The sequence below is a fragment of the Macrobrachium nipponense genome, chromosome 4, assembly GCF_015104395.2.
Source record: "Macrobrachium nipponense isolate FS-2020 chromosome 4, ASM1510439v2, whole genome shotgun sequence".
Taxonomy (NCBI): Eukaryota; Metazoa; Arthropoda; class Malacostraca; order Decapoda; family Palaemonidae; genus Macrobrachium; species Macrobrachium nipponense.
The window spans coordinates 69,195,667-69,208,698 of NC_061100.1; the positions used below are offsets into that span (position 1 = coordinate 69,195,667).

The 13,032-nt window shown below is 41.7% G+C and overlaps 1 protein-coding gene across 1 annotated transcript; it reads right to left on the minus strand.

Moving 5' to 3' along the window:
• Positions 1-11,009: 11,009 nt before the first annotated feature.
• Positions 11,010-11,309, minus strand: LOC135211395 (Golgi-associated RAB2B interactor protein 3-like). The gene has a single exon (XM_064244708.1). The coding sequence runs from the start codon at positions 11,307-11,309 to the stop codon at positions 11,010-11,012; it is 300 nt and encodes a 99-aa protein (XP_064100778.1).
• Positions 11,310-13,032: the final 1,723 nt, after the last annotated feature.

Here is a 13,032-nt window from a genome sequence, read left to right on the forward strand (position 1 = left end):
ATAGTGAATATTTACTGGACATAGATATTAATGAAGCCGATATTGTGAATGCTATTAATGAAATCAAAAATGGATCAGCAGCCAGACCAGATGGCATCCCTGCCATTTTGTTGAAAAAAGTATTCTATTCTATCGCAAAGCCGCTCACAATATTATTAAGACAGTGTAGATACAGGCAAGATTTATGATGGACATAAATTAGCATATATTACCCCTACTTTCAAAAGTGGATCAAGACTAGAGGCAAGTAATTATAGACTTGTGAGTCTAATATAACATATCCTGAAAGTGTATGAAAAAGTAATGAAGAAAAATAAAATGAAACATTTGATGAAAAATAATTTGTTTAATATAGGGGAACATGGTTTTGTACCCAGAAATAGTACACAAACCCAACTGTTAGTCCACTGTGAGAACATATATGAAAATATGATAAACGAAAAAGAAACAGATGTGGATTACTTAGACTTTGCAAAAGCTTTTGACAAGGTAGACCATAATATATAAGCGAAGAAAATTAGAAAACATAATACAGTGGACAAAGTGGGAAGATGGATAAAAGAATTTTTACAGAAAAATGATAGTGATTGCAAACAATGAGATATTGGATGAAACTAAGGTAATATCTGGTGTGCAACGAAGTACGGTGTTAGCTGCATTGCTGTTTGTTATTATGATTGCAGACATAGACAGTAATGTTAAGGACTCGGTAGTGAGTAGTTTCGCTGATGACGCAAGAATAAGTAGAGAAATTACTTGTGATGAAGGTAGGAACTCGCTACAAAGATACATAAACAAAATATATGAATGGGTAGAGGTAAATAGGATGGTATTTAACTGATAAATTTGAATCAATAAATTATGAAGGTAAAGAAGGAATGCTATAGACGTATAGGGGACCTAACAGCGAGACAATCACAAATAAGGAAGCAGTTAAAGACTTTGGTGTGATGTTGAATAGGAACATGTTATGCAATGACCAAATAGCAATACTATTGGCAAAATGCAAAGCAAAAATGGGAATGTTGTTACGGCACTTCAAAACAAGAAAAGCTGAACACATGGTTATGCTTTATAAAACGTATATACATATTGCAATATGATATAGTACCCAAACTACCAAAAGGATATTGCACAAATAGAGGGTGCACAAAGGTCCTTGACAGCTAGAATAGAAGAAGTTAAGGAGCTTGACTACTGGGAAAGACTACTATTTTTAAAATTATCTAGTCTAGAAAGGAGAAGGGAATACTGCATGATAATACAAGCATGGAAACAGATAGAAGGAATTACTGAAAACATCATGCAACTAAAAGTATCAGAAAGAGCAAGCAGAGGTAGGTTAATAGCCAAAACTATACCAGGAAAACTAAGGAAAGCACACAGGAGATTAATCCACTACGCACCAGCACCGATAATGCAGTGTCTATTCAATGTGTTGCCAGCTCATCTGAGGAACATATCAGGATTGAGCATAGAAGTGTTTCAGAATAAACTCGAAAAATATCTAAGCTGCATCAAAGACCATCCAAGATTTGAAGATGCATTAGCAATTCTTTGGTAGACATTAGAGGTGCCTCAGACTCAGGGACCTGAGCAACCTGAGCAAACAGTAAGGTCTGTAAGGTCTGTAAGGTCTCTTTCTCTCTGAGATGTGTATATCTCGAAAGATATACAGAAGCGGGTTGAACAAGATTACCTCTTACAACAACCCCCACCGGCGTGTTTGTTGTTATCGACACACACAAGCAAATTTCCATTCACAATCTTCTAAAATGGATGAATACATTTCATGTGTACGACAGCAATTCCCGTAAAAAAATATCATTTACAAAACCTCACAGGAAGACGTATCCATGGCATCATCGTATTTGAGCTCAAGAAACATAACACAACATAGCGTGTTTAACTAGAGGTAGCTCAAGTAAGAGGAAATTGTATCCTGTGGCATGTCAATTACTACCATTAACGATCTATCGAAGGGAAGGATACAGGAACGAGTTTTGCAAGTTGAAGGACATATTTCTAATCCATAAATATTTTCAGATACTGTTGATGTCTGAATCCTGTTGAAGTCTGTGAATCCTACAATCAAGTTGTGTTGATCAACAACGCTGAGGACTTGTTTTCTATAGAGGAAGTGTGGCTGCAGGCGTGATGATCATCCAGCGAATCTCCCATATAAACTAAGATAAGTCTATTGAGGTTCTAGTCTTTAGAGATTTGTGTAGCATATCGAGTAGCCTGATGCAGCAAACTGTGTCCCATAACTGGATACCCGATCCATAAATGTTATCCCCGTAGACTTTTTTTAAAAATTTTCTTTTCAGGACATGAATATTTTAACTTGGGAATTTCTCAACCATTTCCTTTCTTTTAAAAACATATGAGGTTAAGATCAGGTTGGATGTATTCACATAAGCCTTCAAGTAATTGTAAGAAACCTAACAACATGGCTAGAGGTACAGACCCAAACTCAAAAAACATATCCACGGTCGTAAATACCAGATTAGTCATAGTGTCATTTCAGGGTTTGTGCAAAGGTCAGTTGACTCAACGGGTTGAAGGATTGATCCCATCCATTGATGCCCATATCAAAGCTAAGAAAATAGTTGATCGTTTATTGACTATGGCAAGGGCGATGCAGTCCAATGGTTATGAACACTATCATTCGATGAATGTTGGCCGTGGAAAGATTTCAGAAGTATGTTAAGGGAAGTGTACAGCACTGAGGCTCAGACAGATGAAGTCCTAGGTTTGGGGAGTATCTATAAAATAGTAGAACAAGAAAACTTATTAATAACTGTCCCTTCCGCCCTTAATCACAGATAAATTTCAAAAATGGCACTCTAAACTACTAACTTCTTGAGTAAACGGTAACACTATGAGATCCGTAGATGTGTGTCATATAATGCAACTGGCATTACTGACTAGAATGATGCCAGATGCACTGATGCAATCAATGTTTTGTTACTAGACTCGACAAAAACCTCTACTGAAAAGACCTACCACTAAGATTAAGAGGTATATGTCTAAGTGTCCAGATTAAGATCCAACAATCATAATTAGCAGTGATGGTACTCAAGTTAAACATAATACCACAATATCACAAGTAAATCTGGTTAATTCCACAAATCCACAAATTAAATTTTTAAATTGTAATCTTACCGATCATTATAAACGTGACTGTACAACTAAATACTGTAGCATTCACTCATAGTTATCAGAACTGTCACTAGAGAAAAAAATAATCAAAATGGGAATAAAAGCAATCACAGCAGTGACACTACAATTACTGCAACTGCAGATAATCACAATAATAATAAGTTACAGGGGAAGAAAATCCCAGGGAAGAAATATCAAAACAACCATCAAGGTGAAACTAATGTTAATATACTCCATGATCAAACAGGTTCGTCATCTTCACAAAATTTTCCAACTGCCAAAAGACAACTAATAAATACTTAAAGATCTCTAAGGGTAAGACTGAACATGTTGAATTGCAAATAAGTAATAGGTGGAATACATATGACTGATCAATGTATGTTCTAGCAAACACAGAGGAGTGTGATAATATTGTAATATATCATCCAATCATTCAGTTTTAGATAAAAAAAAAAAGAATACTCACACTCATTCATAGGAACATAGACGAAAGACAAGTCATTGAGGCGGTCAGTAAACATCACAAAGCTTTTACCTTGTTCCTAGATACTGGTAGTCCTCATAATCTGATAGATTTAAAATCTCATCACTTGCTGTTTCTAGATTTTCTTATAGAAAAGACTAATGTTAAGCTGGCAGACATAGAAGGTAATAATTTAAATGATAGGCACTGTCAGAATTCAGTGTAGAATAGGCAATGGAATCAACATGCATCCAGTTGTTATTTTGAGTAGTCCATCTATGTCTATGGTTAATATAGTTATGGTTCCATCAAAGTGTGGTGTTTTTATCAAGAGGAAAATCATAAAATCTTCCCGTACACTTAAATCCACAAGAATAATAGCCATTGGAACCAAAACAAGGCCCGATTTCAGCAAGAGTTATTGTAACTCATGTGGAGTGCATGAGCACACTGCTGCATGGTCTGGATACCCCAAAATAACTGCTGTTACTGCCATTGCAATGGCAGTGACAAACCCTTCAGCTCTAGGGCCCTCCAGCTCAGGGCCCTATATTTGTTTCACTTCTCAGAGGTCGCCATCCTGCCCAGCAAGTCCAAGCATTCAATGACACTGGTGCGCAGATATCCATCATTGGAGGGGATAAAATTCCTTACGGACCTCAGGTTGATAGGCACCAATTTGTCACAATGGAGACCCTCAACCATGCTAAAATGATCTTACCTACTGTCTGGTTGGGAGTCACTTGGCCTCACCACTCTAAGATATGTACATTGCACAATGGCAGTAGCTATCTATATTCCAGGAGGTTATGATGTCCTGCTAGGAGAAAATTTTCAGTCGCCTCCAACCTTTTTACAATTTCAGGCCCCCCGCCCTTACATAGCTCCAGATAAATTCTACAGTCCTTCAAGATCTACCTCTACACAGACAATGCCACTTGAAGGTACAAAGCAGTGCCATGCTCGGCTCAGTGCCTGTGCCAAGGTAAGACTCGAGTCTCCCTCATGATGCTTCCAGTCCTGGTCACCTTTCCTCCTCAGGCTTGGCATCGCTACCAAGGTTGGCAGTCAAGGAAGAGCCAATTTCAGTAGGAATCCCCTATTGTCCTTTTAGTCATGTCACACTCTGGTTTTTTATTTTCTAATTTAAACAGTTCTCAAAAATTAAATAATTTTAAATTCTTTGCCAAAAAGTATGCATTCAAATGTGAAGATCATTATCCACACTTTTATTTTGTTTATGTTATGAGTCCACTTGGAGGGGTCTGGAATGCATAGTTACTTGCAGTCATTTGTCCTTGTTTCTGGCTAGTCTTAGCCATTGGAATGTGCTCTAGAATGGGGAAGTGTTCATGATTTCTGCAAAACCAAGCCAAAATAACACCTTTTAGAAGGAAATTCAGACATTTATAATTACTTACTCACCAGTCTACCATTTTCTTTGAGTGTCCCATGACTTATCTTTTCTCTGTTCCAAGCTCGCTGCCCTTGAAATTATCCCCACAGGTACCAGGTGGATCTTAGGCAGAGGCACATGTTGAACAGAGGAACGGGCCTGGACAAACAATCACTGGAAAAAAGGTGATAAAATGAGAAGACAACAAATGAGAGGCCTTAGAGTGTCTCCAGCTGTCCCAACATGCACATCTCACCTGGGAATCCCCCCAACCTCCAACCCCCTTTGCTCTCCCTCTCCTCTGGAGACAACCACGCGTCCCATTATTTCCATAGTGCAACCCCATCTCCAGTAACTCCTCAATTTGGAAGAAGTCAAGGCCAGCCCACTAACCAGGTGCTGTAATGGAGTAATTTTGAGTGGAGCCTCTTACCATTTTTTGCCTCTTCTCTGGACTTCCTTTTAATTTTTCTAAGGTAATTTTTAACCTGCTCATTAAGCATCGCACTCACTATTTTGGTGCTGTAACACAGTCCCTCCTATTATTACTTTTAATGCTGTAACTAATTCTCCTTGTGCTGTTATAGTCTTGGAGCCTGGTAGGGTCCCGTACGCAATAAGATGTACCCTAAATTTTACTTCAGATTTTGTTTAAGGGTTGTTTGAACATTAAAAAAACTTGGTCACATGTTCCACAACTGGCCTATTTTCCACCATTTTGAAATCAAAGATGGCTGCCTGACAAGATTGATAAAAGTCAATAAATGACATGAATATACTTAATCTGCATATCATTTCAAAAGTCCTGAATAAGAGAATACACAGTAGGATAATTTGAGTATTATCACATCTATGTTTTTTTTTTTTTTTTTTTTTTTTTTTTTTTTTTTTTTTTTTTTTTTTTGCCTGTCTATGAGTAGCCTATGTTTTGCGTAATTTGTCGATCTATCATACAGACAGTTTTTCTTCTTTTCAGATCGACAATTGTATTATCACATCTATCTGTTTGCTTGCTTGTTTGTTTTTTGTGTATTTGTCTATCTATCTTACAGATAACTTTTCTTCTTTTCAGACCGACGATTGTTCTCTGATAGTTCTTGGCCCCTGAATCATGATAATGACTTCTACATCGAAGAACATTTCCCTACCTCTCACACTTCCAGACAAACGAAAACAACCATTTAAGACATAGAAAAGTGTATAATCTGTCAAAGCAATAAGAAGGGTAAAAAAACAGTAAGTACTGAAAATGGTCAAATGAAAGTGAAAGAGGCGTCATGCGCTTTAAAAGACCAGATACTTAGTGAACGCAACGAGGATGCAACCTTCAGAAGTAAAAGATCATCACTATATGCGCCCCCCAAACCAAGAAGTCTCAAGTTTGTGTAAATTGCAATCATTCCTGCAATGGTAAATATGAAACTCAACTTCATCATATTTGTGAAGTTGAACATGCTAAATCTTTCTTAGCTGCAGCACGCTTCAACTTAGATGATCTATTTAACAGAACTTCTATGCTGCAAGATGTAAACAGTGTATTTGCTGCAGACACAATGTGTCATAAAAATGCATTAACCAATATATCCTGCAATATAAACGTGATTCAGATAGACAGATTGCTATTGAGAAAAGTATTCCTGATGAAGTGTGTAACGCATTTCAAAACTTGTTATCAACACTGCAGTTAGATTCACATGGATATGCCTTAAGTGACTGTAGAATCGTTGTAAATAATGCTCTTCCCCCTGACCAACATGTATGTAATCGTAAACTGAAGCATTACTTGTAGACCATTTTGGTCAAGAAATATGCTTCTAAATATAGAACTAAATCTCAAATGTTTTTTCTCACCATAGATTAATAGTGTCATGCTAATTGAGAAAATACAAGCTTTTGATTGTCTAAAACTGTGCTGAAAAATTACATAAGGAGTGTCCAGATTATCACTTGGTTTAAACCTTAGAATGCGGCTGTCGTCCCTGAGCGACGACAGACAATTGTTTTAGAGGTGCGTGCGTCGACACTGGTTTACCACCATAAAAATATGTTTACCCTTAAAATCACTGGTCTATTTTTTTTTTTTTTTTTAACAATCATAGAAAACCTTATGTCAATATCTAGCACCATCAATTGGTGGCGTCCCGATTCCCGAAACATGACAAATTGACAATAACAAAAGCACTCGATGTTTACGCCTGCCCAGCTGTACAAGTGAGGATTTGTTTTGTTCATTTATTCGATATAAATTGGTATGTTTTACGTATTAATGCATTTCTTATATTATGAATCAATGCTGGTTGAAAGTAATATTTTGATAAGTTACCTCAAGCTTATGTAATAGTAAAATAAAGCAGATATTAATGGCCAGAATCTAGGTACTAAAATGTTATTGTTGGGCACCTTAACCGGCCATTTAAATGTTGAGCCTTTTAATCTATCGTAGATGGACACTGATATATGAATTAGTAAACTAATCTATATGTTTTTATGTTAGGCCATATAAAGACATATACTTTTCTTCATATATATGTAAATGTATAAATGTTATATACATAGAGAAACAGAAGGAGAGAGAGAGGAGGATTTGTCTAGTCAGACACTTAGTAGGTAGGCTAGGATTCGTGGACATTGTTTGGGAAAGAAAACAAAAAAAATGCATTTTAGAGGGCTAGGCTTCGTGGACTTTGGGAAATGAAACACGAGTACTGATTGATTTAGCCAGTTTATTATTTTTTCTTACATTTCCTGTCTTACTTTTGCTTCACATGCACAGTTGTGTAGGTTAGATTACTTTTGATTTTCCACTCTAGTTTTACATATTTATCTACGCTAATGGTTGCTTTATTTGTTTTTGTATCACTCACACAACTATGTAGCCTATTCTTGCTGTGTAGGTTAGCTTAGTTTTCAGCCTGGAAAAGTTTGAATAAAAGTTACCATTTGATCAATGGTTAATTACCACTGATCAAACAGTAACTCTTTATCTTGTGCCAGTTTACATAGTTTTGCATATATTACCTATCTATGAAAGTTTAAAGATTTGTTAATTCTAAATTTTAGGTAGTCATGAAGCCTTCAATGAGGCAATCAAGAATTTTAAAGACAGAAGAAGATATTTAGAGGGAACTTGAAGAAATAAGAGCATCTGACAGTGAAGATGAAGATGCATTTGAGGAAATGACTGATTTACGGGGAGGGGACACTGAATAGGATTATGAGGCAGAAGATATTAATTGAAAACATGGATTTTCAAGAGGAGGATGCTGCAGTTCCAACCACTAGTAATTGCCAAAGTACTGTAGACTGGCATAAGGTGAGGCATAAGGTGGATGATGCTGTTTTAGTAAACCCCCAAAGATTAGACAGAATTACTGATTTTACAGGTGTTCCTGGTGTAGAGGGTATAGAGAATCTTACTCCCTATTAGTGTTTTTTGAAACTCTTTCCCTTAGAAATATTTGATCTAGTGGTTATGGAAACAAATAAATATGCTGAGATGATGATAAATATGAGGCGTCCAATACAACGCAGAGCCAGGTACAATAATTGGCAACCAGTAACAGTACAGGAAATCAAAGCATTTGTTGCTGTAGAAATAATGATGGGTATTGTGAAGAAAGCAACTTTAGCTTCATGCTTTGCAGATCCCTTTTGGTTATCAAGGACACCAGGTTTCAGTGAGGTTTTCACTAGAGACAGGTATTAGTTGATACATGCTTTTTTGCATTTTGCAGACAATGAGGCACACAAAAGTAATGATAGATTTTATAAAGTGAGGCCAATTCTAAATATTGTACAAAATTTGTATCAAAGTATTTACAGAAGTAATAAAGAAATAGCTTTAGATGAAACTATGTTGAAATTCAAAGGCAGGTTGTATTTCAAACAGTACATACCCTCAAAACCAACAAGATTGGGGATAAAACTTTGGTCCCTTTGTGATGCCAAAACTGGATACCTTTTACATTTCAATGTATATACAGGTAAAGATGCAGTTAATTAACAACCATGGGAGGGCGGGTTGGGTACCAAGGTTACCTTGGCATTACTTGAAGGGTTTGAAAATAAAGGCCATTTACTCTTTGTGGATAACTTTAACACTAGTGTAGGGCTTTTTAGTAAGCTAAGGGGGGGAGGTGAGGGTGCCTGTGGCACTGTTCGTGTGAATAGAAAGGGTCTGCCCAAGGAAGTTGGAAGAACTAAAAGGAGAACTTCCAGTAATATGGACAAATAATGAAAATACAATGGTAGCAGCAACATGGCAGGACACAGGCAAAGTGAACATGTTGTCAACTGTTGGAGATTCAGGTATGACAGAGGTAAAATGAAATAAAAAAAGGTGATATAATTGTACATAAACCATCTGTTCAAGCTTATAATAAATATAAGGGAGGAGTGGAGAGATTTGATCAACTGTGTGCAACATATAATTTTAGCCAGAGGAAGAAGAAATGGTACCAGGTTATATGGCATTTTGTTATAGAGGTGGCTTTAGTGGATGCAAAAATAGCTTATGATATCCAAAATCCTAATAAAAAACTAAGTCAGAGGAAATTCAGAGAACAAATAGTCAATGGATTGTTGGATGGTTATTCAAAAAGGCCACTGATTGGTAAGAGGAGACTGGAATCACCATTATCAAACAGACTCACAGGCATGCATTTCATTGCTCAATTTGTAGACAAAAATCACAAGCCTGATTGTTATTTGCAGTATAAGAAGTACTGACTGCTGCTTGAAGAAAAAGGGCAGTGCAAAAGAAGACAAACAACATATCACTGTGAAACCTGTCCTAACAAACCACCTTTGTGCATTCTGCCATGCTTCAAAGTGTACCATATTGTAAGCAAGAACAAAAAGACCCGTGAATGTAAAAAGCTATGCAAAAACAGTGCTTAGCTGAAGTTTTGTTTGTTCCGACACGGGATACAAACCTTTCAGTCCTTTTACAAAAGGAAGGTAACTAGCGGCAGCTGGATGGTCGTGAGCTTCGAACAAGGGAGTTCGGTAGTTAACTGCTTGTCCGACAGTGAGAGCGCCGCATGACTGACAAACTTGGTTTGTCAGTGTTTGAAAGTGAATTGTAAGTACGTACTGTCTTTTTCATCTTTTATTACATTGATTTTTTGGATCATCGGACATGGAACTATCCCCGCGCCCCCCCCCCATCAACCGTAGATGTACTGGGGGTGGAGGGCTGCAAGTGTGGGGTCTTCCTCTCTTTCCGAAGAGCGATCCTCAGTTGCGCTCGGTGCCGAGGGCGGGAATGCTCTCGGCCAGAGCCTTGTATTTATTTTTGGGGTGAAAGTGTGAAAGTGAAAATCGTAAGTGCAGTGCTCTTTTTCATTTTTCATTTATTTTCTTGCCCTTTGCGCTCAGCCCGAGCCTTTTATTTTTGTGTGAAAATGAAAGTGAGATTGTAAATGCAGTATTCTTTTTCATTTTCATGTATTATTATCATTATGGATCAATGTTTCCGCTCATACCCGGGAATTGATCCTCATGCAGTTGCGCTCGGTGCCGAGCCGTGTATTTGGTCAGAGGTGCAGTGGGTGTTGTGCGGGGGCGGGAAGAACGGAGGCCTGCCAAGAAGTCATCGCAAAGCTCTCCCGCGACTCCCTTGGTAACCGATTCTTCCCCTTTTGGGGGGGGTTTCGAGGTCCTTCTTCGCCTGATCCGTCGAGCGTAGAGGAGGGCTCTCGTTACCCGACATGCATTTGTATTCGGGGTCTTCCGTTTGTTCGGGTGGGGCTCGTCCCTAACCCCGCGTGAGGGGGAACCCCTCCTGTGTACCCAACTCTTGCATCCGCGAGTGCTTCTGCTGTGGGTGATGACCTTGGACAGGTATGGGCATCATTGGGATTGCAGGGCATGCCGAGTGTCCAGGGGCTGCTCCATCATCTGGCGGGTTCTGGTGCGGTCAGCCATGGACTGGTGACCATGACGACTTCCACTTTGTCTACCCCAGGGTACGCCGCCCCCTCCTCACCTGGTGTTTTCTCCGCACATGGTGTCTGTGACTCCTTCAGCTGCTGTGCAGGGGCAGATTGCCACCGTAACGAGGAGGGGCGTGCCGCCGCTGCCCGGATTTACCGTGCTGCCTCGCTTCGACTTCCGCTGCCCAAAGAGCTCGCCCCTGGACCTGCCACCAGCACCCAGGATGTCGCTGGCTGCTGCCCCGTCTCCTGGACTACCTCTGCTACCTGCCATGCCTGCCGTACCTGCCTCCGATGCTGTGCTGGCTGTTCCTGATGTTCCCGCTGTTCCCGTACCTGCTGACGTCATCCCTGCCCACGGTGTTGCTGTCCCAGACGTTGGTCTGTCCGGACAGGTGCGTCCGGGCCCTGTTGCTTCGGCAACAGCGGCCCCTGGATGGCTGACCTCACGTCTGTCCTGAGGAAGCTGACGAAGAAGAAGAGGAAGAGGAGGAAGGTGTCGATGTCGTCTTCATCGTCTTCTTCGTCATCTGCAGCAGCCCCTTCCCCTTCAACTTCCAAGGTTACCCAGCCGAGGAAGAAGAAGGCTGCCTCCTCCCCTCCTGAGAAGGCTCCTTCGGGAACTTCTCAGGGCCCGTCCCACTCCGGTGGGACGGGGGGTCGTTCCGCTGGTCCTCCTGCTCCTTCGGGAGTAGGGCCCGTCTCCCCTTCCGCAAGGAAGAAGAAGACGGGGACCAGAGGAGTACTGGCTAACACCGGTACTTTCTCGCCTGGCGCTAGAGGTTCTGCTGCTACACTAGGTTCTGTCTCGGCCCGAGAGGTACCGAGTTTACTGTCACCCACGGGTGGCCGTGCAGCCAAGAACCAGACGCCAGGTTCATGGCACGGAGCGGAAGGCTGGTGAGAGCAGCTCAGGCGACTCTTGCCAGGCCAGCTGTCGCTCTCGTAGCGATCAGCCAGTCACCCAGGTTGACGTGACGGTCCCAGACCGGCCACGGGCTGAGGCTGGGAAGGGGTCCCCCCGATCGCTGGCGCCAGTGGTTTGATGCGCTGTGAGGACAAGCACCAGTCTCACCGCGACAGTGGTTTCTGCAGGTTGCCTGACCGCCGCTCCCACAGGGACCGGGCAGGTAGGGCAACCAGCAGCAGTTCCTCTGACGCACGAGATCGGGGCCGCTGTTCTCAGTCCAACCGTTCTCCCCAGGGGAACGGCACGACTAGGCCTGCAGCTCGATCCCCACCGTGGGTTGGTGATCGCCTGCAGCCTCCCAAGCACACTGGTTCTGCCAGTGAGCGAGGGGGGAGCGTCAGGTCTTCCTCTCCCGTGCCTTCAACTTCCTCGGGTTACACCGGAAGGCCGAGACACTGAGGAGTGATCGTGCGGGGCCAGCACTGTCTTAGGATCGACCAGGTCGTACGTGCAAGTGACAGGAGGAGACTGAGAGGGGTCTGTCGCTGTTCCCCCTCCTGAAGGGGGAGGATCTCGGGAGTTGCTCTTGTTCGAGAGGCTTGACGGTCCTACTCCGCAAGATGCAGTCACTCCGGGGATCCAGAGGAACTTTGCCGAGGTTATTGCGCTGATTCGTCAGCACAACGACCTCGGGGAAGGATCGCCGCTCCCACCATCCGAGCCCACGTCCCGGCTCGAGTCGTTTTGTGGTCCGAAGAAGGAACCCAAACCGACTGTGGGTCTGCCGCAATCGGAGCTTGCCGACTCTGTTGGACCAGGTGGAGTCTCTCGTCTTTGGACAGGAGGGCTCGCTGAGGTCTGGCAGATCGAACAGGCTAATTCCTCCTCCTCTACTGCGACAGCGGCGATTCTACGTGCCATCGGAGGATCCAATGCCGCCCAAACAGGTGAACCCAGAGTTAGCTAGGCTAACTCCGGGTGTGTCTCTGCAGCAGCTCCTGTCAGAGAACCTCTGGTTTTGTACATGCAACTTCCCCGGCAGATATATACTTAGCTTATGTCTCTGACGTCCGACAGAAATTCGAATTTCGCGGCACACGCTGTAGGTAGGTCAGGTGATCTACCCCCCTGCCGCTGGGTGGCAGGAATAGGAACCATTCCC

Bases quoted from the DNA above. Each gene is read 5' to 3' on its own strand.
- LOC135211395 (XM_064244708.1), bottom strand. From the start codon at position 11,309: ATGACGTCAGCAGGTACGGGAACAGCGGGAACATCAGGAACAGCCAGC.